The following is a 26,883-nucleotide window of genomic DNA, read 5'->3' on the forward strand; positions in this document are numbered from 1 at the left end:
GAACCTAATGTACTTTCATCTAGCCAATAGCAATGCTCATTTCACCATGACATCACCTCTTCCCATGTATAAAACTTTGCATCAGGTAGTCCCACATAAAGCTCAAGGACATTGAGGCCTGAATACATTTCAAAAAGCATAATTATATATAAGTGCTGGTATTTGCACAATAATTATGTGAAAAATGAAAGCCTGAATAAATAATCAAACTGAAAGATTTAATGGTGTAGAATCTAGAAGGGACATTTAAAGCAGCCTGTACTGGTATGAATGATTGAATAATTTTTAACTTTGGTACTGACAGCATTTAATAGAGACCATCATTGAAATTCATCAAAAATGATGGATGATAATGAATTCATCAGTGTCTGACGAATGTTTAATTACTGTTTGTTTAAACAGCTTTTGCCCCTTTGGGTAATTGAGTGAGTTGTCATAATGTCACCATGTGTTTTTGGCACAAATATGTTTTTATAATCAATGAGAGTCACATGGATACTTTCAGAGCATGACAAGCTCTGTTATCATTTCTTAGTTTCTTATAATCAGGTTTCTTTTTCTTACCACTTTTATCTTCGATCTTCTTTCTGTATTTTAACCCAGTGTGTGATTGAAAGAGAGTGTGATTAGAGCTTTCTCCACAGGTACGGCTCTTGAAATTAAAAGGATCTCTTTCATCTTTCACTCTGATAGACTGTGATGAAATGGAATGCATTTCATTTTTCCCAGGAAATGTTATTTTTTTGGCAGCAGAACTGTGTAATTTGTGGCAAAGTGCAATAACATTTTGTTATGTCATGCCATTGCGATATCCCAGTTCATATACCTACAATTCATGTTGTGCAGTGAATTATCAAGGCTGTTTTTCATTCAGGGTTTAGTCATCTCTCTGCACTCATCAATGTGTATGCATTACATAGTAACTAAATCTTGTTTTGCTCAAGATGTGTTCCAGAGTGATTTTGTTTTATGAGGGTGATAAGATACATATGAAACATTAGCAAACATCTAACAAAAACGAAATTGTCTCTGTAAAGAAATGAAATGTGATAGATGTATAGGGTGCTTCAGAACAGCTGTCATATGCACCTGATGTCAACATAAAGTCTGATTGTCCTTCATGTCTCCATTTAATGGTGCAGCTTTTTTGACTCACCAGTAATATTTTATGAAATCAGCCTAGAAAGTGGCGTTGCTGATGACTGATATAATGGGGCTCAAAGTCTCATAATGAGTCCAAAAAAAGATACAGAATTTCTGAAATCCAAATCCTGAAAGTAATCTGAAAATTTTGGGGCATTTTAAGCCTTTAGTTGAGTTGAGATAGGAAGTGACAGGATCAGGAAAGGACCTCAAGCCACGTCTTGAACTCAGGTCACCCAAAACACTGCTGCATGATATGTAAGAGTGCTGCTGCCCACAAGGCTAAGGCTATGAGATAAACTGTACGTTTTAGGAATTTGAATTTTTTTTTAAATGAAATAAGAAATATTTAAGGTTGTCGGAGCTGATAGCCTTGATTCCTTCCCCCTGTCTTCCACTTCACATTTCTCTGTACTATCCTATCTCAATGAAGGCAAAAATAAATCTTAAATAAGTAAATCTTAAACCAAAAATAAATCTTAAAATAAGGGCAAAGCTTGTGGATTGTTCTCGGACGGCAGTGGTGAGAATTTACCAACAGTGGTCTAAGAAGTGACAAACCACAAATCGGTTACAGGGATTTAGGTGTTGAGATGTTCAAGGGCAATGAAGGCTATCCCGTCTGGTCCGAACCGATAGAAGGCCTACTGTGGTGCGTGTCACAGAAAATTGTAATGATGGTTATGGTGGAATTTGTCATAACACACAGTGCATTGCACTCTGCTGTGTATGGGGCTGTGTAACCACAGGCTGTTCAGAGTGCCTACAATGACCCCTGTCCACCGTAGAATGCGCCTACAATGGGAATGCAAGCATCAGAACTGGACTTTGGAGCAGTGGATGGAGTTCGTCTGATCCAATGAGTCCCATTTTCCTTTACATCATGTGGACGGCCGTGTACATGTGTGCCGTTTATTTGGGGATGTGATGGCACCAGGATGCACTGTAGGACGACGACAGTTGGCAGAGGGCGTGTGGTGCTGATCTGAGCATTTGTGGGATGTGCTGGACCAACATGTTCAATCCACGGCAGCCCCACCTTAGAATTTAGAAGACTTGAAGGATCTGCTGGTAATATCTTGGTGCCAGATACCATAGGACACCTCCAGAAGTCTTGTAGAGTCCATGCCTTGGCTGGTCGAAGCTGTTAGGTAGCACACAGATGACCAACAGAATATAAGGCAGGTGGTCATAATGTTTTGAATATAAATCTTATTTGGAGTATATACTGGACATTCTCCATTTTTATATGCATGCTCAAATTCAGACTGTTGATTGACTATGCGGGAATGGTTATTGGCCGATGCTGATAATCTCAAATTGGTCAAATATGGACTGTTTTAATTAGCCTGGCCAATATATTGTTCTTTTACTACAGCCCAAACACAGAAGGCACAATCACATTGGCATTTTTTTGTGAGCACTCACTCTTACAAATCAATATAAAGCCTAATTTTTGAGACACATCTGTACTTTTCCGTTTTCTTTATAAACCCAATCTAACAGGAACCATGCGAGGTTTGTGCAGGCATTTCCAGCTTTTGTCCAATAGCTTGATCTGTAATGAAATACTGGCCCTTAGAGAAATATATTTTTTTGTTGGAGCAATCGAGAGCCGGGCCACTGATGGCGTATTTTGTGCTGAAACAGACCACACTGTGTGCATAATGATTAAAAGTTTTAGTTGTCTAGCATCATTTCAGCTGGCTTGACATTGTCGTCAGGTAAAAAAAATCACACTGAATTGATTTACAGCTTCCTGTTTTGGGTTTTAGCACATTGTGTAATTTATAAGCACACCGAGTGAGTGACTTCACTTTAGTTGAACAAATCTAAAGCCACATACTGTGTTTGTTCAACTCGTTCAAGTTTTAGAAAATAATTTCAACTAGCGAGTTTTGAGCTTTATCTTTGCACAAGATAAAAATAGCCTTCTGAGCTCTGGCTCAGTCAACACTGCCAGAGGCGTTTAGACAGAAGCGATTGCTGTGCTGTGTCCCGGTGTTGAATCAGTGTTTTTGTTATGCAGCCTCTTTTCTGTTGACATAGCCTGAGTGGGCCATGTGCTAATCCAGCAACAGGAAGTTATGAGTGCCACCACCCTCTCCCTCTGACACATAAAAATACACATGGTGTTGGTCTCTTACTCTCTCTCACTTTCACTCAGCCTGTGCTTCTCACTCAGAGACACCAGAGAGGCTAATGCTTTAAACAGTTTGTGTGGATAGATCTTAAGACCTTTCTCATGTTTCTATGGGTCTGACTTCAGTGAGTAAGACTAGAACCGGTCTCGGGTCAGCGTCTCACTCTGGAGCGCTGCCACTGCTGAAGGACGTGCGAGTGTCACCACAACATTACCTTCACTGAGGCCATGCTGGATTCACACACACATTCACACACTGACTCACACACACTCCCTCACTCATTTATTCACATTGCAGTGGCCTGCCAACATTTCCATCAGCAAAATTAAGGGTGGACAGTATGACCAAATCTGTAGGCGGTATGAGTAATTATATACTGTTATATATACACTACCGTTCAAAAGTTTGGGGTCAGTAAGATTTGTTTTTATAGGGGTCCTTGATTATGATTTAACTTTTATAACTTTAGTTTGTGTGTAATGTTTCTGTTTGAGCATAAGTTATGATGCTCAAAGTTCAGTGCAAAGGGAGATATTTTCTTTTACAGAAATCACTTTTTAAAGACTACAACAAATGGTTGGGACTACAGTGAGCTTCTTCCCATGGTGATGACGTCACAAACCCCAAAATATACATAAACCCTGCCCCCGGGAACACGCAACTAAGGGGGCGAGGCCATGTTGGGCTGCTTTAGAGAAGAGGAAGAGTTGCTGTAGTAGAGTGTTGTTGCCATGCTGTCATTTTATGCCGAACTGCTTCACAAACAAAGATCAATTCAACACTGGATTTGTACAAAGGATTAACATGCTAGTCGATGACTCCACAGCATCTACATAAATTTATCTACAAACCATTTTACGTTTTCCCAACCATTCAGATGGTTTTTAAAATGTGTAACTTCTTCCTGAGTCTCTCCGTCATCTCCATCCGACTCCGGTTTGAGCAATGTAAGGCTGAAAACTATTACTGACAATCGTCATTTTGGCTGCGTGAGATTCTCCAGCTTTGTTGTTGTTGAGTATCCGAAGCGTGAGCTGTTAAAGCTCCGCCCTCTTCTGGAAAGGGGGCCGGGAGCAGCAGCTTATTTGCATTTAAAGAGAAACACAGAAAAAAGACTGTAGACTGTAGTAATGGCTGCTGAAGATTCATCTTTGCCATCACAGAAAAATTACATATTGAATATATTAAAATATAAAACACTTTTTTTATAATATATGACTTTATAATATAATTTTTTTTAATCACACAACAGATCTACCGTGATATTATCAGTATAGCAGAATCATTACCAACTGATATTTTTTTTCTTTCCATTGCATAACATATACCATCATACTGCCTAAGCCGAAGATTGGGAGATAAACATCTTGAACTCAGAATAAACATTATTTGTGCTGCTTTTCCAGAACTGTTGACATAATGTCAACATTGAACCATTCAACCCTCCATTGTTCACAGCCCCCTCACACCCTTATCCTCCAACTGCATTTTTTCTCTCCTCAGGGAACGTTTCATTTTTCTCCATCTATGACTCATGGATGGCCCTCGGTTTGTTGGCAGGACGGCTCGTAGCCGTCTAATATCAGCACAAGAGCAGTGAGGCAGGGACAGGGCCCTTTATCTCTCAGTCACCCAAGACATCTTCAGGGAGATGTGTCAGAGACAGGCCGAGCGCTGGACCACAGGATGACGTAGAAATACCTCCCACTCGATTTATCACTCTCCCCTTCTGTCTGTGGGTGTCGACATACGACTGGATTCAAAGAACTCCCTCTGAATGACAAATTATAACAGCATAAAGCTAAATGAACAGAGTAGGGCCATGTTTACACTTCTGAACCATTTTATTACTTTCCCCATAAGTCCATATGTGATTAAAGTTGATGTTTCTTGTCATTATCATGATTTTTCCTCAATCTCCCTGACCCAAAATAAATTGGCTGTTTTTGCTGCTGTACCTTTAAGACTTCAATATGTAAATGACCTTACTATCTAATGTCTTTGTATTTAAAATGAGTTTTTCATGAGTAGAGGTTTTTATTAGGGCTGGGACAATAAATCAGTGCATCGTGATTCTCTCTCGAATCCATTCTGAGCTTTGTTTTTAAAGGGTTAGTTCACCCAAAAATGCTAATTCTGTCATTTATTACTTACCCTCATGCCGTTCCACACCCATAAGACCTTCGTTAATCTTCAGAACACAAATTAATATATTTTAGTTGAAATCCGATGGCTCCGTGAGGCCTCCATAGGGAGCAATGACATTTCCTCTCTTAAGATCCATAAAGGTACTAAAAACATATTTAAATCAGTTCATGTGAGTACAGTGGTTCAATATTAATATTATAAAGCAATGAGAATATTTTTGGTGTGCCAAAAAAACAAAATAACGACTTATATAGTGATGGTGATAGTGATGAATCAGTGTATCGAATCATGATTCGGATCACGTGTCAAACTGCTGAAATCACGTGACTTTGGTGCTCCGAACAGCTGATTCGACACACTGATTCATTATGCTTCGATGCTTCCTGAAGTAGTGTTTTGAAATCGGTCATCACTAAATAAGTCGTTATTTTTAGGTGTTTGCAGTGGGCTGTTTAAATTTATCTCATGTCATAAAAGCATTCTGAGGTGCAAGTACGTTCTTAGACTCAGCCAAACGCACGAGCGCTCTTCATTATGAACGTGCGGTTAAAAACTAGCCTAGAGCGCCATCTGCTGTTTTAATAACTAAGCTCAGAATCGATTCGAGAGAGAATCGTAATGCATTTGGAAAATCTCAGAATCGATTCACGAATCGAAAAGAATTGATTTATTGTCACAGCCCTAGTTTTTTAACTTCCTAATGTTGGAATTCTTCAGGTTAAGATGCTATATGTGTAAACTTGGGTGATTATTCATTGCGTTGATTTCTGAATGACCCCTCTTTTGCTGCTTAGTTTCGGTAAATTGTCTGGGTGGTCGGTCATAGTACATTACACCACCTCTTTTCCTGAAAAACAGTAAGGCAAATCCTGTTTTCTATGATACGGCCCCTTTAACTGAATTCGGAAAAGATAGATGGATGATGCCAAACGTCAAACCCCAGATGACTCACAGGAATGTAATGTTAGGAATGTAAATATGAAGTGTTGAGATTCATTCATCATTCACCATGCATGCTAAAGTACACACTGCTGAGTGGGAGAAATCTGTCACGGATTACGTGCAGTTCTAAGCCAAAATATGAAATATTGTGAAGGACTTTCAAAATGCATAGGAAGATTTTTGTATTTGCTTCCTTTTTTAACATGTCATATTGCTATTGACTGGTTGGCAGTAGCACATGTTGGCTCCTGTTTGCTCCATGCGGCCTGTTGTAGAGTATTATTCTCAGGCTCTGGTGTTGTTCATGCTCCCTGCTGTTGTACTCCAATTAAACGTTTCCTTTGGCAGGCCACCTGCCATTACCCATCAGCAGGAGGTGAGGGATTTCAGCTCTTGAGAGCGGAAATTGTAAAGGGCTCCGAGTAAATGATTGATGAAGTCAATCCTGATGCAGACAGAAGACCATAGCTTTGAATGTATCTGAAACGGTGAGAGCAAGTGACGTTAAACGTAGGGTGATGAAGAGGATTAGGAGGAGGGAGTCGTTCTTAACTCTTTCACTGCCATTCACTTTCATTCTTTTACTCTTTGTTATCCTTTTTTTCTCTCTTCATTGTGCATGCGTTGTACACTTCTATTCAACAGTTTGGTGAATAAACGGTGACTTTTTTGTCTCATTCCAGATTACCACACTGATCAATCACAAAGACAAGCTCAAGAAGACTGAGAAGACTTTACGGGCCATACAGAGAGTGGGGCAGGCAGTCAGTGTTGCAGTTAGCCGTTTTGTGGCAGTGGGTGAAGCCATTGCAGTGGAGAATGAAGACTTGAAGGACGAGATGGGACTGGCTTGCTTTGAGGCTCGGAGAGCAGGTCAGTCTGACACTACTCAACTGGAAGAGCAATGACACATAAGTAGAGTTACCAGGCAACGAGGAACAGGAAATGGACAGCTGGGTTAAACATAGTGTAACTTGTCAACAAGCTCAGGACTGCCTGTCAGGGTTGTGAACCGTGCAGAATTGATTTTATATTAATTGATGAAGCAACAAGATGCAGAATAGCATTTCCAATTTGTATTTAAGGAAGCATAATTAAAACGGAATAACATTCAGAGACATTCATGTAACAGATTTTCTAATCATACACACAACATACTTCAAGAAACATTAGATCATTTTAATAATCAGTCTTTGAATACCACCTATATAAATGTGTTTTTCATACGCTATACCATTTGTGACCCTGAACCACAAAACCAGTCATAAGTCACATGGGTATATTTGTAGCAATAGCCAACAATACACTGTATGGGTCAAAATGATAATTTTTTCTTTTATGCCAAAAATCATTAGGATATTAAGTAAAGATCATGTTCCATGAAGATATTTTGTAAATTTCCTTCCGTAAATATATAAAAAATGTATTTCTGTGAGTGGATGTGCATTGCTAAGGACTTAATTTGAATAAATTAATTTTTTTTTTCTCAATATTTAGATTTTTTTCTTAGATTCCAGATTTTCAAATAGTTGTATCTCGGCCAAATATTGTCCTATCCTAACACACCATACATCAATGGAAAGCTTATTTATTCAACTTTCAGATGAGCCTATTGACTGGTTTTATGGTCCTGACTCCTGGGTCACATTTGAGCTTGTTAAGAACTTTTTTTTTAAGTCTTTTATGCAGTGATATTGTGAAATAATATTACAGCTTAAAATAGCTGTTTAAAAAAAAAAGTCATTAATTCCTGTGATGGCAAAGCTGAATTTTCATCATTACTCCAGTCTTCAGATCCTTCAGAAGTCATTCTGATGTGCTAATTTGCTGCTCAAGAAACATTTCTTATTATCATCAATGTTAAAAACAGTTGCTGTTTAATATTTTTATGTAAACCATGGTCATTTTTTTTAAGGTTTCTTTGATGAATGGTAATCATAACATTTATCTTTATTTTAATAAACTGACCTCAAACTTAACTTATGTTTCATATAAAAACTGTGTTGGACTAATTAAATTCCAGTCTATCCAATTCAAATTCCATTTCAACATTCTATGCGATGTAGCCAATTGAAATCAAATTCCAATTGTGTGATGAAAAGTTAACCTATCATGTTTTATTTTAAGCTGAAATTAATATACATGGATTAAATTAATTTGCATAATGTATAATATATTTAGAGCCTATAATTTGATTAAAATGGTGCTTTCACATTCTAATGAATGCAGCTGTTTTGAGAAACAAATGCAGCATTTCCTAGGCCTCATTCCTTTGTGCAATGCCTGAATCTGTTTGTGCATGTGAAAGGCAGAGTGCTGCAGTTTCTCTCCTATTAAACTCTCTATGTCCCATCTGTCTCTGAAGAGTTCGCCTAAAAATACCGCACAAATGCGCGTTTCCATATCTCATTCGTGATGATGAAGTGTTGCTGTGCTTGCTCTTAGAATAACCAACATGAGCACAAAGAGATTTGATCTGTTCTGACAGTTTAAAGAGGTTTACAAAGTCAAGCAGCTGCTGCTATAAAATAAATCTGATATGTGAGGTTTCTTATAAAGACTAGATGATTCAGGAGAATTACTTATTTCTGCATTAACTTATTTAATAGACTAGTACCCCATACATTAATGTAGCGATATTTGGTGATCGTCTTAAATTTGAACAAAATATCTGTTCTTTTATCAAACCTAAAACTTATTTTATTATTTTTGAATGGTTTGCTTAAAGTCTTTGTGCTATATTTCAGGGAAATAAATTCCACTTGGTCTGATATTTTGCAAGTAATTTGTGGTACGACTGTATATTTAGTAGCTAAACAAGTGCTGTGTCAATCAAATCCAACTATCTCAAAGACTCAAAGTGTGTTGCGGTTTACATTTGTCCCTCCGGTCTGAAATAATAGGAGCTCTGTTCTTTATCTATAAATACAGATAGTTGGTGGTCCCTCCAACCTCCCTTCCCATACCTCCCAGGGCAAAAGACTTGCATCAACACTGGAATTAGATTGGCTTCAAGTTAGTTATCAGACTCCCCACAGTGTTTGAACGCTCACCCACGCATTTAATCCTCCTGATTATTACACGGGCCGCCCATGTGTGACGGGCAAAAGTTTAGCCCAAAACAAATTGAGGCAGGTGGGGAAAAAAGTAGACTTGTCTCAGGAGAATTATTAATCAGATGTTAAAACTGGCAATTTTTTTCTTTTGGACTTTAGCATAAGTAAAGTAGTTCAGCTGAGGCATGAGAGCATATCATCTGAAGGAGATGAAAGAGCGCTTGAAAAGGGGAAACCTTGATTTGAGAAATGACCTGTGACTTTGTGTGTAACCACGGATGTGACACAGTGGTCTGCACCTCTTTAACTCCAGGAGTCTTTTGAATGATGTAGAGATTACATTGCTGTGATTTGCTTTCATCGCCTGTGTGGTTTTAAAGTCCCAGTGCGGCTGTTTCTTCAACTATGCACACTTTTGGCCTTGTGTACTTTTTTTGCAAAAAATAAAACTATTTTGCTTACTAAAAATTTCCAACAACTGTTGTACGTTAAAGGGATAGTTCACCCAAAAATTAAAATTCTGTTCTAATTACTCACCCTCATGTCGTTCCAAACCCGTAAGACTTTCGTTCATCTGCGAAACACAAATGAAAATCTTTTTAATAAAATTTTAGCGAGAGCAGACTTTGTTGTGTGAACGTGTGTTGGAGATGAATATTTTGTAAATAAAGTGGTAAATTGATTTTCTTTTGTGCAAACAAACCACTCTTGTCACTTCATACAATATAGGTTAAACCACTGGAGTCGCATGAATTACTTTAAAGGTGCCCTAGAATCAAAAATTGAATTTATATTGGCATAGTTAAATAACAAGAGTTCAGTACATGGAAAAGACATACATTGAGTTTCAAACCCCATTGCTTCCTCCTTATTATATAAATCTCATTTGTTTAAAAGACTTCCGGAAAACACGCGGATCTCAGCATAACACCGACTGTTACGTAACAGTCGGGATCATTAATATGTATGACCCCAATATTTGCATATATGCCAGCCCATGTTCAAGGCATTAGACAAGGAAAGGCAGTATTAACATCTGGATCTGTGCACAGCTGAATCATCAGACAAGGTAAGCAAGCAAGAACAACAGCGAAAAATGGCAGATGGAGCAACAATAACTGACATGATCCATGATTACATGATATTTTTAGTGATATTTGTAAATTGTCTTTCTAAATGTTTCGTTAGCATGTTGCTAATGTACTGTTAAATGTGGTTAAAGTTACCATCATTTCTTACTGTATTCACGGAGACAAAAGAGCCGTCGCTATTTTCATTTTTAAACACTTGCAGTCTGTATAATTCATAAACACAACTTCATTCTTTATAAATCTCTCCAACAGTGTAGAATTAGTTGTTAGCCAGAGAGCACAGCCTCAAACTCATACAGAATCAAACGTAAACATCAAAATAAATACTTTACTCACATAATTCGAAGCATGCATACAGCATGCATGACGAACATCTTGTAAAGATCCATTTGAGGGTTATATTAGCTGTGTGAACTTTGTAAATGCGCTGTAATATAGTCGAGAGCTCGTGTGGCAGGGAGCATGCGATTTAAAGGGGCGGCTCTGCCAAAATCAGTGTATAGTTAATGATGCCCCAAAATAGGCAGTTAAAAAAATTAATAAAAAAAAATAAATCTATGGGGTATTTTGAGCTGAAACTTCAGACACATTCAGGAGACACCTTAGACTTATATTACATCTTGTGAAAAAGCATTCTTGGGCACCTTTAATGATGTCTTTACTACTTTTCTACGGCTTGAAAGTGGTAGTTGCCTAGACAGTCAATGCAGGGACAGAAAGCTTTCAGATTTCATTAAAAATATCTTCATTTGGGTTCTGAAGATGAACGAAAGTCTTACCGGTTTGAAACGGCATAATGGTGAGTAAATGCTGACAGAATTTTCATTTTTGGGTGAACTAACACTGTCAACACAGATGTTTCAGTCACTTTCTTCTTAAAGTTTCCTTAACCTTAAGGTTGGGAACTCTAGATAAAGTTTTGCTGAGAATGCATTATTTCTCTTTGTCTTGCTGCTCAGGGACCTCTCAGCCTTATTAAAGACAGATAGACAGCTGCTTTTGAGCTACTACTAGATACTATAGTACTTCGAAATAATGAAGTGCATTTAGAAGAAGCAGATGCATGCTAAAGACGATGTCTTTAAAGGGCATCGGTGCAGAGATCTCAGTGTTTCACCCTCTATGCAAGCCGAATGCCTGAGGCCATGGTCTCTTTAAAGCAGGAAACTCTCTGAAAGGAGCTGGCTGAAAATGCCAGTCGCTCAGGACAGCACCACATCTCTGGTGCTGCTCAAGGGATTCAGCTATAAGCTTCCACAAAGACTCTGCTTCAAAGCTCAGGAAAGACACAGAGCTAGTGAACAATCTCCTCCAGAAACAAGAATGTTTCAGTATGGCTGCTGCTAAACAAGACGAAAACCAACAAAGCAGGAAATGTGGGCATTGTGCCCAGTCAAATGAATATGGATAGGTGTGCACAAACTGGCGAAGTAATTTGCCCAACAATACAGCGTTCTGCACAAGGCACCTTGATTGTTAAAACCACTGTGTGATATAACAAAGAAAAGCTGTTGGATGCAATCAGGATGGTGTCTTCAGATGTTCAGATTTGTCATTGAACATTCAACAGAGCTGTTTCCCTTCAGAAATTACTCTCATTTCTATGTCTAAAACCTCTCCTTGTATTTCCCACCCTCTTTCTCTTTTCACTTTTCAACGTGTCAGTCTTTCCGTCTCTCAGAATAACACTGCTTTATTGAGGCACGAGGCAGGGAACTGCACTCAAGTGTCCTTTCAGCACGTTCCAACTGGGACATGACATCCCGTCCCTGCCACCCTGCCCCAAAAATAAGCCAGTATAGCATTTGTGTCTGGACAGGGCTGTGAGTTACTGAGTGCTCACTGAGATAAGTGAGATGTTTATTGATGTTTTAAAAAGTGACCACCCAGTGTGATGGATTGCTTCGTAAATAAAGAAATGGTCTGTGACTTAATGTCTTAATGTGCTTATTGATATTGCATTTTTTTTATCAGAGCAGTGACAGTTTTATGAATGCTTGTTGGTTTATCTGTAAGGGATGAGAATACATGTTATGCACGTGTTTTATTTTTATGTGACCTTAAAGGGTTACTTCAGGATTTAGCATTAAGCTTTGTATTAGTAGAATACCACTAGTATTTTCGAATTAGCGTGCTTTCCCCCTTCATATCAGCCCGAGATAAGAGATTTATGCATTTTTATTCTGTAAAAAAGCCTCAGATGATGCAAAATGACGATTTTTTGGCCAGAGGCTTAAAGCTACAGCCAGTAATAGCAGGTAGTTCCGCATTTTTTCACCACGCCCATACATATGCGCGTTTGAGGTTACTCACGGACATAGATCAAAGATTTTATCAAAAGTGGGTGTCAATTATATTTTTAAGCTTACAGTAATTAACTTTATTTTGTCTGCACTACATCAGTGGTTCATCTCGCAAATTTATCGGTCTCTGCAGTCATCTCAACCAATACAGCCACAGGCTTTTGTGGTAACGTTAGTATAAATAGATAAATAAACTCAGTTTTACAGAACAGAGGCTTTACTTTGATAAGTCAACTTATATGCAACTTATATGTAATTGTCTACTGTATTGTAACCGTTTACATCGCTCCAAATCTTTAACTTAATCGGAAAATGATGTAAACTTACTTGTCCTTTCCTGGTTTTGGGTGTACATCCAGGTACAAAGCAATTTAGCACCATTTCGCTGTAAATGTATGAACTAACTCACGATTTATTTGTTTGAATTTTACTGGTAATGCCGCCTGTAGGCGTGGTTTGGGCGTGGCCTCGCAAGGGCAGCAAAACAAGTGCATTCTGGGAGTTGTTGTCTTTCATCCACTGTTGTGAATGGAGACTCAGGCAGGGGATCCAAGTACAGCGTTTTATTAAAGTAGAGTGGTCGTACAGGCAGGGTCAAAACAGGAACAAACAGGAACAGTGAGGAACAGGCAGAGTCGTAGTCAAGGGACAGGCAATGATCAGGACAGGCAGCAATGGGTCAAAAACAGGGAACAGGCAGTAACGGCAACAAGGAACAGGCAGACAGGGAATACAGGAAAACGCTCAGAATTGCAACAACAGTTAAACAAGACTTCGCAGTGAGGTGGTGTGTGTGAAGGTCCTTTATAGTCCTGGTAATGATGTGCAGCTGGGTGAGGTGATCAGTGTGGAGTGCTAGGCTGTATGTGGCAACAGGTGATTGGTGGAGTGAGTGCATGTGATAGGCAAGGGAGGATTGTGGGAAATGGAGTCCGGAGTGAGCAGGAACGTGACAGGAACAGATGGTGATCGTTACATCCACATTAGTCAAAAATACATTTTCTGCTTTTTCTCAGTCTAGAAAGCTCCAAATTCAAACATAATTTCACATTTCTACTACATAAATGACCAATTTTAAATACACATCCATCTTTCCAGGGGTGAAGTACCCCTTTAAATGTTTCCCACTGGCCAGCTTAGTTTCAGTGCTGGTGAGGATTTATATACAGTGGCCTCAATGGCTTTCATAAATTTTTAAAGTGTCCTAAAAGTGTCCAAATTCTTTTTGTGGCATATTCTAGCTATATTTTGGGGACACATTTTTATTTTAAGGTCCAATTCTTACTATTAAAGGTGCTAAAGAGGATGTTTTGTTTTATACATTTTTGCAATATTACTTGAAACTGTCTTCACGAACTGATAAAAGACTATTTATTAGGTGCACTGAAAGGAATAATATTAATATACATCATCTGCACGAGGTAGGGCATTAAAAACATCAGCCAATCGTTTACGTGATCATCGCGTAAACGATTGGCCCTCTGGCTTGTCAATCACTGCCATGACGTTCCTTGTGAGAGACGAGCGCGGCTGCGCTCTCCAGTAACTTTCCACACTCCACAAGCTGTATGCAATGTTTTTGTCAGGAGACTGGAGTAACAACTGCAGATTATGAGTTACCTGCGGTGAGTCCGACATAATGAATCCAAAAAACACGACATGGCGAATGCCGGTGGTAAACACTTGTATTCCAATACTCGTACACGAGTTTTGGGAGGCATTCCTTTGAAATGAGCTGTGAAGGAGGGGGGTTGTTCTTACGCATGCACTCATTTCAAAAACTCAGTAACAGTCTTTGGATTCTCAGTCGACGAAAAAATCCTCTCTATCACCTTTAACTAGTTATTAACTATTATTTTTGCCTCAATAAACTCCTAATTATTGATTATTAATACTTAGTTAGGCAGTTGTTAGGTTTAGGCATTGGATAGGATTAAGGGATGGGTAACACTTTAGGGTCCAATTCTCACTATTTACTAGTTGCTTATTAGCATGCATATTACTAGGATATTGGTTGTTTATTAGTACTTATAAAGCACATATTAATATGCATGACCATATTCTAAATCCCTTATTCCTACCTAATACCTTAACTTAACTACCTTACTAACTACTAATAAGCAGTAAGTAGGAGATTACGGAGGCAAAAGTCATAGTTAATGGTTAGTTAATAGTGAGAATTGGACCCTAAACTAAAGTGTAACCAAGGGATGTATGGTCATGCAGAATAAGGCATTAATATGTGCTTTATAAGTAAACTAGTAATATGCATGCTAATAAGCAGCTAGTTTATAGTGAGAATTGGACCCTAAACTAAAGTGTGACCCATTTTTTATATATTCTAAAACTGTTATAGTTTTCTGTTTCTTTTGTTTGGCTAAGTATAGTAATTTTAACTATTAATCAAAGAATCCTTAAAAAAATGAATCATGGTTTCTACAAAAATGTTAAGCAGTTCAACTGTTTGAATAATAAGATAATTGATAATAAGAAATATTTCTTGAGCACCAATGATGATGAAATGATGATGATGAAAATTCAGCTTTGCATGTTGCTCTTGTAGTTACTACTAGCTCAAGTCAAGTCTGTATAATGTAATGGAGAATATATGATATTTTCTATGGTTCTAGATTTTGTTCTGATTCATCATCCTCAAGGCAGAAATCATAAGTCTGAATAGTAGCACTCCTCTCCTCAACAATCCACATGATTTGAAGCATCATTCAGTCCATAATAGGATGAGTTCCATGCTGAAGTTTAGGAATTGGAGTTTGAACAGAAAACTAATTAGCCTTAACAACAATAGACATCTGCACATTTTGCTAAACTTGTGTCGTGCGTGCGCACACATCTTTTACATTCTGCTGTATTTTTCTTTTGCAGGCACTGCAATAGCTCAACTGACAGATGTGTCCGGTCTGGAGCAGTGTGAGGGTGATGGGCGCAGCACGGTGTTCAGTGACAGGACTGGCATGGTGAAAGCTGCTCGCATGCTGCTCTCCTCCGTTACCAAAGTCCTGGTGCTTGCAGATTGCATCGTTATCAAACAGATCATAAGCTCACGCAACAAAGTACGTATTATCTGCTGTGTCCAAGTACTTGTGCACTGGCCTTTACAAGCACAAATGACACTTATTTTCCTGTCAAGTACATGAGTGCACAGGCTAGCCTTTGCTCTCCGATGCTATCGCTGCATGGCCACAGAGGAATATTTAAAGTCCTGCTGCTTGGAGATAATTGAAGGGACACGACACAGGATAAAGTAGGAGGCCTGTCTTAACATCCATGTCGGTGAGATGAGGAAGTGGGCAGTGTCTATGTGTGTGTGCCTGTTTGTGCTCTTAGATCTGGAGCTAATTATGTCCAGTTAGTGATGTTTGGACAGCCAGGCAGCAGAACAGCTCTCCATTAGAGAGAAACACAATTGAATTTGTCCCTGACCATGCCTGATAACGCCCACTCCTAGTGAGCTAACCTCAAATAGAGGATTCTCTTATCATTTTTTTCCAATGTGAGTGGACTGCGGACTGCTTCCGCTGAGCTTCTCGGTACATATGAGTGTTTTTTTCCACACTTACTGACACTTTGCTCTTTAAGCGCAGTTTCTTCTTGTGTGACTCTGCATGTACGACCACTACTATGTAATTCAAACATGGAATTGAGGGTTTAATAGTTTAAGACTCTTTTTCTAGTTTAAGAAACTAGAAAAACCAGCTATTCTATGGAACTATTGTAACTAGGCTTGAATTAACTTTTTTTGCTCACCAGCCAATGTGGCTGGTGGTTTTTCATAGTTACAAGCCACTCAGCATTTTCAATGGCCACAATTTAAATGACCAAATACCGTATAATATTCTTTTTTTTTTAATTACCATATAAATATTTTTTATATTATCTCATAATTTGGCAGCAGGTATATTAGGCTGCTGTCACTTTAAGACCTGATCCATTATTAATGTTATGCGTTTTCTTTGTCCACTGTTTACGTTCACGTAAAACATAACTGACTGTTTATGTAAATACTCACCAATGGCATTTTGACATTATTTTGTGTGCATTTGACTATTTAAGTGCAATAAGCATAGAAAAAGAACTCAATTTAGTACTTATGTGTGCAGACTTTAGATGTGAGCATAAAATCTGCGGGAATTACTAAATTGAAGCGCTGTAACACCAACAATATTCATCCAGAGCAAATGAATTAAGTTAGTGAGGGGAGGCGGGTTTGTGTGTCAACTCGCTGTATAAGAGATGAGAGCGAGAAAGCACAGCTGGTATCATGCATCTATTCTACGGAAAATGAGTATTGAAAACGTTTCAGGTTTTTCAGTATCGGCATTGAAAAGTCTATATTTTTGACAACACTGCATTGCACTTAGTTTATTACTTCAGATGTCTTTTTAAAGGACTTCAAGTGAAAAATGTATATCATATAAAATTCATCCTGCCAAAGTGGCTAGAAGGAGTGACTGCGTTACACGCCACTGCTGAAATCCACCGCATTTGGCGGGTGTTAATGTCAAGCCCTGATTGTAACTATTGAGACATTTGTACAAATATTCCTGATGATTCGTCCGAAATCACTGTATAGTATAGTCATACTGTATAGTAGGTACTACACTGTAAAATAAATAAATAAATAAATAAATAAATAAACAAGTAGGTTGCCTTATTTTTTCATTTTTAATTTGTTAACTCTCAACTAATTCGCTCCAATTAAAGTCAACTTAAAGACTTTTGTTCATCTAATGAGTAACAGTTAGTCTTTTGGACTTAAAAATTCTTGTGAAGGCAACTAAAGATTATTTACCATTTAGCAATGCAAAGGGGCTACAGTCCTTGTTCTTTCATCTCCATGTTTGATTTTCAAAGCTAACTACATCAGATAAACATTATTTGCCTCTTCAAACTACAGGCAAACATTTTACCCTGATAGGTGAAAATGGTGAAAAGTATATTCTATGTGTGCAGTATAAATGAAATTGAGATGTACTACATCTGCCATGTTGTCACTGTCATGTGACCTATGGCAACACTTGCATACTATATAGTATGGAAGTAGGCATATACAAATGTTGTCCAACTAAAATGTTTTTTGGTTTCACTGTTGTCTGGGAATTTAATGTTTATGGTTATTAATTTCTCTTAAATTAATGGGAAATCAAACACACCTGTACTTTATTTTTGCTTCTCTCTTATGTTTTCAAATAATAATAAAAAAAATGAAATAATAATAATAATAATAATAAAAAAAAGACCCATTTTTTTTTTATTCGTTTTTTATCAACTTGGAATTTGGAACATGACTGATAGCTAGGTATGACCAAAGACTATAGAATAACGCAAGACGCTTCACTCGTATAGTTTTGAATGGGAGAAAGTGCAACGTGCAATATGGCGGAATAAGTCCCGCCTTCTAAATAAGAGCCATTCGCCGACTGGTAAAGTCATCACGTCACTTCATCGGCCGTTAGAATTGCCGGTTTCTATAGAAACAGTCAGACGTGCGCCTCCGAAGAGAGGAGCATTTAGGTCTGCACATGCGCATTAGCTTGATCCAGCCTGAAAAATACTTTTTTTTTTTTTGTCATGATTCGAGCGTTTAGAAACTAAATTTATGAGCCGGTTGTTGTTAGATTTCATTGGTGATTTCAAATATGAAATGTAATCGTAAGGTTGGCGAACAGTTTTGGAGAATTTGATGTTTCCCCATTCAAAGAAATTGCATGATGCCCAGGATGCCAGAGAGGCGTTTCAAAGATGGCCACCGAGTGAAATGACTTGTCTTAAAGGACTTTGGTATGACACATTCCCATTTAAAAAAACAAACAAACAAACAATCACATGGAAAACCTTTTTATGTAATAATCATGTAGCCATAAGAAAGTAAATGTACAATATGTTATTTAATATCCGGTGAGATTAAATGGAGCAAAAGGACAAACATCTGAGATAAAGCTCATTCCTAAATAAAACAAAAAAAAATTTATAAACACAATTTTTTTTTCTCAGGGCTATAGCTTCATTTGTAAAGATGTTGGTTATGTTCATGTGTGCAGGTGCTGGTTACCCTGGAGCAGCTGGAGAGAGTCAGCAGTTTTCAGGAATTTGTCCAAATCTTCAGCCAATTTGGGAACGAGATGGTAGAGTTTGCCCATCTCACAGGAGACAGACAGAATGTAAGTGGCCTCACACAGATACGTGCACACAGACACAAACACGTTGGTGCACCTATTATTATGAGGACATTCCATAGGCGTAATGGTGATTATACTGTACAAACTGTATATTCTATCCCCTACACTAACCCTACCCCTAAACCTACTTTCTGCATTTTGAACATTGTTTAGTATGTTTTTTTTTTTTTAAAGCCATTTTAATTACGAGGGCTCAGGAAATGTCCTCATAAACCACATTTACATTGTAATACCAGTGTAATACCCATGTTATTATACAAATTTGTTGTCCTCATAAATCATATAAACACACAAGCACACACATTGCCCTACTCACTCACCATCTTTCCCTCACTTCATAGATAATCAAACTCTGATAAGGACACTTCCTATGGCAGATGTGTAGAGCTCCTTGTAGATTTACACAATGCATGAGGGGAGAGGGGGAAGATAATGGAGGGATTTAAGTTTTAAGAACGGAACTGTGCTGCACACTCCAATTTCAATCAGCAGCTCTCAAACCCCATTGATAAAAACCTTTGGGGTAAGATACACTCGACTGCAGTGCAGAACAGATGGATTTTGGGAAATGTTAGTGGCGCTTATTAACAGGAATCCAAAATTAAGGCTCATATCAGCATGTGATTGCAATGCAAACATATGCAAGACCTGGGAATTGTACTGTTCGTATAAATTAATACTGGAAGGTTTGTCTACACATAGCATTCATTAAACTCATCATTCCTGCATATGGTCAAGCTGGTTTTTTGAAACATGGTATCTGGTTTGCTGTTGGGTCGAGATGGTCTGCCATCTCAAATCAGCTTAGATATGGGTTTGTCAAGGGCTGATGCTGATGTTGATTCCTAGATCAAAGGTTTTCAAACTGGGGTCCACATGGCTGCTAATGGAAAATTTTAATAATGTAAGAGAAAAAGAAGTAAACAAAAAAGCTTATATTTACTGAATTTATTTACAACTGTTTGCTTTCTGTAGACTGAAAGTCATGAGATTAATTGTGGTTAATTTTAAAGAATAAAAATTTATTTTTAATTACATTATATGGACAGCCATATTTTTAAGTAAAAAGAAATGGAATTTAGAAGTGTTTATTTCTCCTTCATTACTAAGTACATTTTTAAAGAAAGTTTTATACTTGTATACTTTACATTTATACAAGTCATTAGAAATAAATTAAAATTAAAATAATTAAAAATATTTTTTTTATATTTATAGATCACAGAACTCTAATAGTCAATAGAAAGAGAATAAACTGCCAATTTAAAACAAAAACAAAAATTTCAGATAAGATTTTCTTTTAGTAAATATTGAAATGACAATATAAAAGCCATTTATTTCATTTTGATTTTATAATAATACTCTTACTGTTTTTCTCACACAGTATAAATGGGTCTTTATACATGAAGTTAATGAACAATATATATTCGTCCTCGGCATTAAAAAAACAAAAAAACAAAAACAAAAAAAACCCACGATCTATGAGTCCAAAAGTGTGCGAATACTGCTGTCAGTATCAAACTGGCCCAATATAAGTCCTGTCCTGACAATTGCTTTATTACCACATGAAACCATATAAAACCAGCCACCATCAGAAACTGGTTTTTATATGATCTTTCCAGCAGTGCATGGCTGTTTCACCTCCTGAGGCCTCCTACGAGGTCCCATCATGATTAGGAAAGTAGCAATATGAATACAAATGGCACCAAGAACTGATAGGAAAGGCTGTCTCATTTCAAACAGGAATCACTGTATGTGTTTGATAATGTTTCACAAACACATCACGTTCCTATCTCTGCAGAGCTTTCCTGCCGATCTGCGGCCTCCATCTTTTCAGTTTTATTCAGAAGAACATAATAACAGATAATCACTTCTCCTTTTGTGAGCCCAGCCAGGGTGAGAGAGATCAGGTTCCTCTCATTCTCTCCGTCATGCACACACCCAGTCTGTCAGTCACAATTCCCTAATGCCTTACGCCACATTGAGTGAGCGCAGATCTATTGAGTTATATTCCAGCTCTCTGTGCATTATGTCAGTGCTATCTCTTCCAAGGACCAAATTTACCCTTCATTCCCAGCAAGACCTTGGAAAATGAACACTTAGAATGAATTCAGAGAGTTCTGTGGATCTCCTGACAGCCTGCACCAGATGATTAAGATTCAAGTCAAGTGCTCTTGATTTGTAGAAAAAAATATTAGTCAATGAAATGAGTTTCATAACGAAACTAAATTGGTAATACAGTTTAATTCCAGCCTTGTTTTTTTTCAAGCAAATTATTTATTCTCCCTATAAAGTCATCTGAGGTTAAACCTAAGCTGAGATTTCGGAATGCTCGAAAGCACTCGAGGCATTGCGTGTTTTCTCATATTTGTCTTGTGGATTCTTGTTGTCCCCAGGATCTGAAAGATGAAAAGAAAAGAGCTCGGATGGCCGCCGCACGTGCTGTGCTGGAGAAATGCACCATGATGCTCCTCACAGCCTCTAAGGTAGGATTGTGGAAGATAGTACCATCTGCTGTCTAAAATATGTTAATATCAACAGTTCTTATGCGTTAACCACGCATACACACACATTTGTGCATAAAACCTGTGTTCAAATGCTTTCATGCGGAAATCATGGTACAAACCTGATTCCAAAAAAGTTGGGACACTGTACAAATTGTGAATAAAAACAGAATGCAATGATGTGGAACTTTCAAATTTCAATATTTTATTCAGAATACAGCATAGATGACATATCAAATGTTTAAACTGAGAAACTGTATTATTTTAAGGGAAAAATAAGTTGATTTTAAATTGCATGGCATCAACACATCTCAAAAAAGTGGGGACAAGGCCATGTTTACCACTGTGTGGCATCCCCTCTTCTTTTTATAACAGTCTACAAATGTCTGGGGACTGAGGAGACAAGTTGCTCAAGTTTAGGAATAGGAATGTTGTCCCATTCTTGTCTAATACAGGCTTCTAGTTGCTCAACTGTCTTAGGTCTTCTTTGTCGCATCTTCCTCTTTATGATGTGCCAAATGTTTTCTGTGGGTGAAAGATCTGGACTGCAGGCTGGCCATTTCAGTACCCGGATCCTCCTACGCAGCCATGATGTTGTAATTGATGCAGTATGTGGTCTGGCATTGTCATATTGGAAAATGCAAGGTCTTCCATGAAAGAGATGACGTCTGGATGGGAGCATATGTTGTTCTAGAACTTGGATATACCTTTCAGCATTGATGGTGCCATTCCAGATGTGTAGGCTGCCCATGCCACACGCACTCATGCAACCCCATACCGAGATGCAGGCTTGTAAACCGAGCGCTGATAACAACTTGGGTTGTCCTTGTCCTCTTTAGTCCGGATGACACACTGTTAGCCCGGATAAGTTGAATTTACTTAAAAAAAATTGAGGAAACTGGTTGCCCTAAAAAAATTAAGTAATGATTAAGTAATGTGAACTTAAAAATTCAAGTTCATTTAACTTAAAATGTTTTGTAATATTAATTACTTTGTAGTTATTACACATAGTACAGTTAAGTTCAATGTACTAAGCAAGTTAATTTATAGCAACTTTATTTTACTACAAAATTAAGAAAAAAAGCAAATAAAAGGTACATTAATTCAAATTTATGTTTTATTTTAATTCAATTCCAAATACAACAACATTTTATGTCCTGAAAACATTTCCTTTATAAAAACATGAAAAAAATAGTTTTAACAAATCAGCTTATTGTTAAGCACATAAATAGTCTTCAAATAATCTCAGAATCACAACAAATTGCATCAAAACTATATGGTTTGTTCACACTCCTGAGTTCACAATAGTGGCAGTATTCCATTTTAGGTGTCAGCTCACATTTTCCTATGTTGAGCATTACCTGCTGAGTAAAATATAAAGTACTTTTCATACAGTTATGGTAGTCCAGTTGCAGGGCATAAATCAGTCAGAAAAAAGGACACAGAAGTCCTGAGGTTGGTCGGTTCATCCATCACCAAACATCCTTCCAAGACGATCTTCCCTCATGATGGGTTTAGCGGAGCACTTTATAGATCAGCACAGACGATTCTCATTGAAGTTTGCCTGTATGAGTCCTTGTCAGCTGCAACCTAGTAGAGGAAGACCAAGATCGACAAAGACATTATCATATAATAATGCATAAGATAATGGTATTGTCAATGCATCAATACATACCTGGTTTACTGTAGAAAGAGCTGGCCATTGAAGTACCATCAGGCTGAAGTCAGGCTCGTCGTTGACAACTTTTCTGTGAGGAGCAAACATTAAAGTTAAAGTCTTGATTATGGCACCTGATTTTATGGTTTACATGTAATTGTGCACTGCGCAGTATGCAGATTAATAAAACAATCAGCCAAAGAACAGGTCTCAGTAAACCCACATGACACACAGCTGATATGGAGTTTTTGGTGAAGGCTGTATAAGTGTACATATTGTGCATAACGTGTGATATATATGTACATGTATATGTTCCAGATGTAAACGAGGAAATTGTTCTGTTCTTGTATAACTTCATTGTTTGAGCCTATAATGTTTAAATAGCTGAGCTTTTTCACAGTTATAAGGGCAATACTTACACTTCTAATCCAAAGCATCTCTTCTTGACCTGCAACACAAAACAAGATAGTCTGTTGTTAAGAAAGCTAAGAACCTAGATAAAACAGTATATCCATCTGTTTTTGTTTTCAACTCGTTAATTAACTTTAACTTAATCGTTCAATCAATAGCCGTGTCGAAATAAAACACGGTCATTAAATTATTGCACTCACCATTTTCGCGCTTCATCCTCCCTCCTCTGCTGGGAGCGCGGGTGCGGCCGCGGTGTTCGCCGACAGCCAGAGGTTCAAACTAAGTTTACACGCCCAACAACAGCTCCTCGTGTGAAAAATAAACAAACGACGAAATAACGCGCGTCGAACTCGCCGATCAGGGGTTCATGCATGGTGATCCACCGCACGCGAGAGAGAACACTAGCTAACCGGAGAAAACAGTTCCGTCGTTTAAACTTTAACAAACGATTTCCACTGCTCACAAACAGTCTCTCAGGGGGGAAACGATAAAAAGGCAAATGTTTGAGAAAAATTGTCTGTAGAACTTGCCAAAACAAATGTTCCAACTTCTCATCAACAGCTCCTTGAATTCACACACACCACAACAAAATGGCGTCATTACCTGCCATAAACCAATGTGTAAGAGGCGAGGTCAAGAGAAAAACTTAATAATTTAAGTGCATTTAACCTAAATTTATTAACACATTCTAATTACATCCACAATTTAGTAGAATATACTTATATTTTATAAGTAACGTTAATGCAATCAAACTTCAATATTTTAAGTATATTGTAATTATATAGTTTAAGTAAATATAAAATCCGGGCTAAGAGTGCATGGAGTCCCAGTTTTCCAAAAAGAACTTCAAATTTTGACTCAGCTGACCACTTTGCCACAGCCCATTTTAAATGAGCCTTGGCCCAGAGAAAACGCCTGCGCTTCTGGATCATGTTTAGATATGGCTTCTTTTCTGACCTATAGAGTTTTAGCCGGCAACGGCGAATGGCATGGTGGATTGTGTTCACCGACAATGTTTTCTGGAAGTATTCCTGAGCCCATGTTGTGATTTCCATTACAGTAGCATTCCTGTATGTGATGCAGTGCCGTCTAAGGGCCCGAAGATCACGGGCATCCAGTATGGTTTTCTGGCCTTGACCCTTACGCACAGAGATTGTTCCAGATTCTCTGAATCTTTGGATGATATTATGCACTGTAGATGATGATAACCCTTTCTGATATTGCTCCACTATTTTTTGCCGCAGCATTGGGGGAATTGGTGATCGTCTGCCCATCTTGACTTCTGAGAGACACTGCCACTTTGAGAGGCTCTTTTTATACCCACTCATGTTGCCAATTGACCTAATAAGTTGCAAATTGGTCCTCCAGCTGTTCCTTATATGTACATTTAACTTTTCCGGCCTCTTATTGCTACCTGTCCCAACTTTTTTGGAATGTGTAGCTCTCATGAAATCCAAAATGAGCCAATATTTGGCCTGACATTTCAAAATGTCTCCCTTTCAACATTTCATATGTTATCTATATTCTATTGTGAATAAAATATAAGTTTATGAGATTTGTAAATTATTGCATTCCTTTTTTATTCACAATTTGTACATTGTCTCAACTTTTTTGGAATCGGGTTTGTACATCAAAAAGGTTTGTACTATAGATTCAAATTTAGAATACATTTGAATATGAATATATTTATACATAGATAGTACCGTTCAAAAGTTTGGGTTTAGTAGGATATTAGTTTTTAAAGAAATGTATTATTTTTATTCTGCTTAGATGCATTTGATGCAAAAACTTGATGCATAATGTTACAAAAGTTTTCTGTTTCAAATAAATGCTGTTCTTTTGAACTTTTTATTCATCAACGTCAGCACAACTGTTTTCAACATTGATAATAATGTATATTAATAACATGAATTAATAAATGTTTCTTGAGAACCAAACCAGCATATTATATATGTAATAATAATTCATAATATTACTGTTTTACTTTATTTTTTGATCAAATAAATGTTGCCTTAATGAGAATAAGAGACTTCTTTCAAAAAGCATTAAAGAAATCGTATTGACCCTGAACATTTGAAATGTAGTATATATTATAAAAGAATGAAAAAATGTATATATAGAGAATGTTTATATACAATTTTTACATTTTGCATGAGAATAAGCAAAGTTGTACGCAAATATTATTGAATGAGAGCCATTATGAATGTTCACTTGACTTGTAGTCAAATATTTAAGTAAATTCATGTAGGAGTTTAAGACCAGGCAGTAGCTCTATTTTCAAATATATTAGGTCTTTTGTATTTAGATTTAGTAAGAGAGAGAAGTTAAAATAGTTATGTAAAGTGTTGACCCTGTCAGGAAATAAGACCATGATTTCTGCAACCAACTCAAATGTTTGCTCTGTTTTGCAAAGAAACAGGGACTATTGAAGCACTGTCTGAATCACATAAATACTACAAGGTCAAAACTTTTTGTTGGTTAATCGCTTATGAAAAAGTACTATGGTTTTTTTATGCTATCGTACCATGGTTTTCACCTTGGTAATATCATTGTTTTTAGACCTGCACCTTGTTAACAACATGGTATTCTTTGACCTCCCTTGGATTACCATGGTGTATGGTGCTATGTGATTACCATGGTAATCACATAGCACCATGGTTGTCTATTGTTTATCAAAGTATGGTATTACCTTACTATACCTTGCTAATACCACAGTACTTTTTTCATTTGTCCGTTATTGAGCTTGTTTGTACTTCTAAATAGAATTGATTTCTTTTCTTATTCTGAAAAATGAAGTGAAGTGCCATAACATCCTGTTCACATGTCAAATTTGCGACTTGCACTTTTGTTGTCCCTCTGTATATTGAAGACAATTTTTCTCCCTCTGTGCCTCTCAGACTTGTCTGAGACATCCAGACTGCGAGTCGGCACGGATCAACAAAGAAGCAGTCTTCCAGCGTATGCGTCTGGCCCTGGAGCAAGTCATTGAGATTGTGACTGACACGAGGAGCGGTGGGGAGGCCAAAGTACTTCCTGTCAGCATCTACGCTGGGATTAAAGACTTTAAGGTGCAGGTGTAGGCCAAAGGCTCTTAGATGAATGTCAATGGATGAAGTTTCTCTTAAAGACTTCCTTTAAAAGTATTGCTTGTCCAACCAGTCAATATATATACTATATATATATATATATATATATATATATATATTAATTTCTTTCCATAAAATAAATATATATATATTATATTTATTTTATGGAAAGAAATTAATACTTATATTCAGCAAGAACAAACA

At 37.5% G+C, this 26,883-nt stretch overlaps 1 protein-coding gene across 3 annotated transcripts in view; it reads left to right on the plus strand.

The window, feature by feature from the left end:
* ctnnal1 (catenin (cadherin-associated protein), alpha-like 1) overlaps positions 1-26,883 on the plus strand; it is a 72,471-nt gene that overhangs the window by 25,740 nt on the left and 19,848 nt on the right. For 2 of the 3 annotated variants that reach the window (XM_067412342.1, XM_067412343.1), the window contains exons 2-6: positions 7,061-7,250; positions 15,711-15,898; positions 18,887-19,006; positions 21,418-21,507; positions 26,491-26,661. In XM_067412342.1, the coding sequence (XP_067268443.1) occupies positions 7,061-7,250; positions 15,711-15,898; positions 18,887-19,006; positions 21,418-21,507; positions 26,491-26,661 (759 nt within the window). Of the gene's footprint in view, positions 1-6,731; positions 6,866-7,060; positions 7,251-15,710; positions 15,899-18,886; positions 19,007-21,417; positions 21,508-26,490; positions 26,662-26,883 lie in introns of those variants that run through there. The other variant, XM_067412344.1, reaches the window with a different exon arrangement.

Source organism: Chanodichthys erythropterus, chromosome 15 (genome assembly GCF_024489055.1).
Source record: "Chanodichthys erythropterus isolate Z2021 chromosome 15, ASM2448905v1, whole genome shotgun sequence".
Classification (NCBI taxonomy): Eukaryota; Metazoa; Chordata; class Actinopteri; order Cypriniformes; family Xenocyprididae; genus Chanodichthys; species Chanodichthys erythropterus.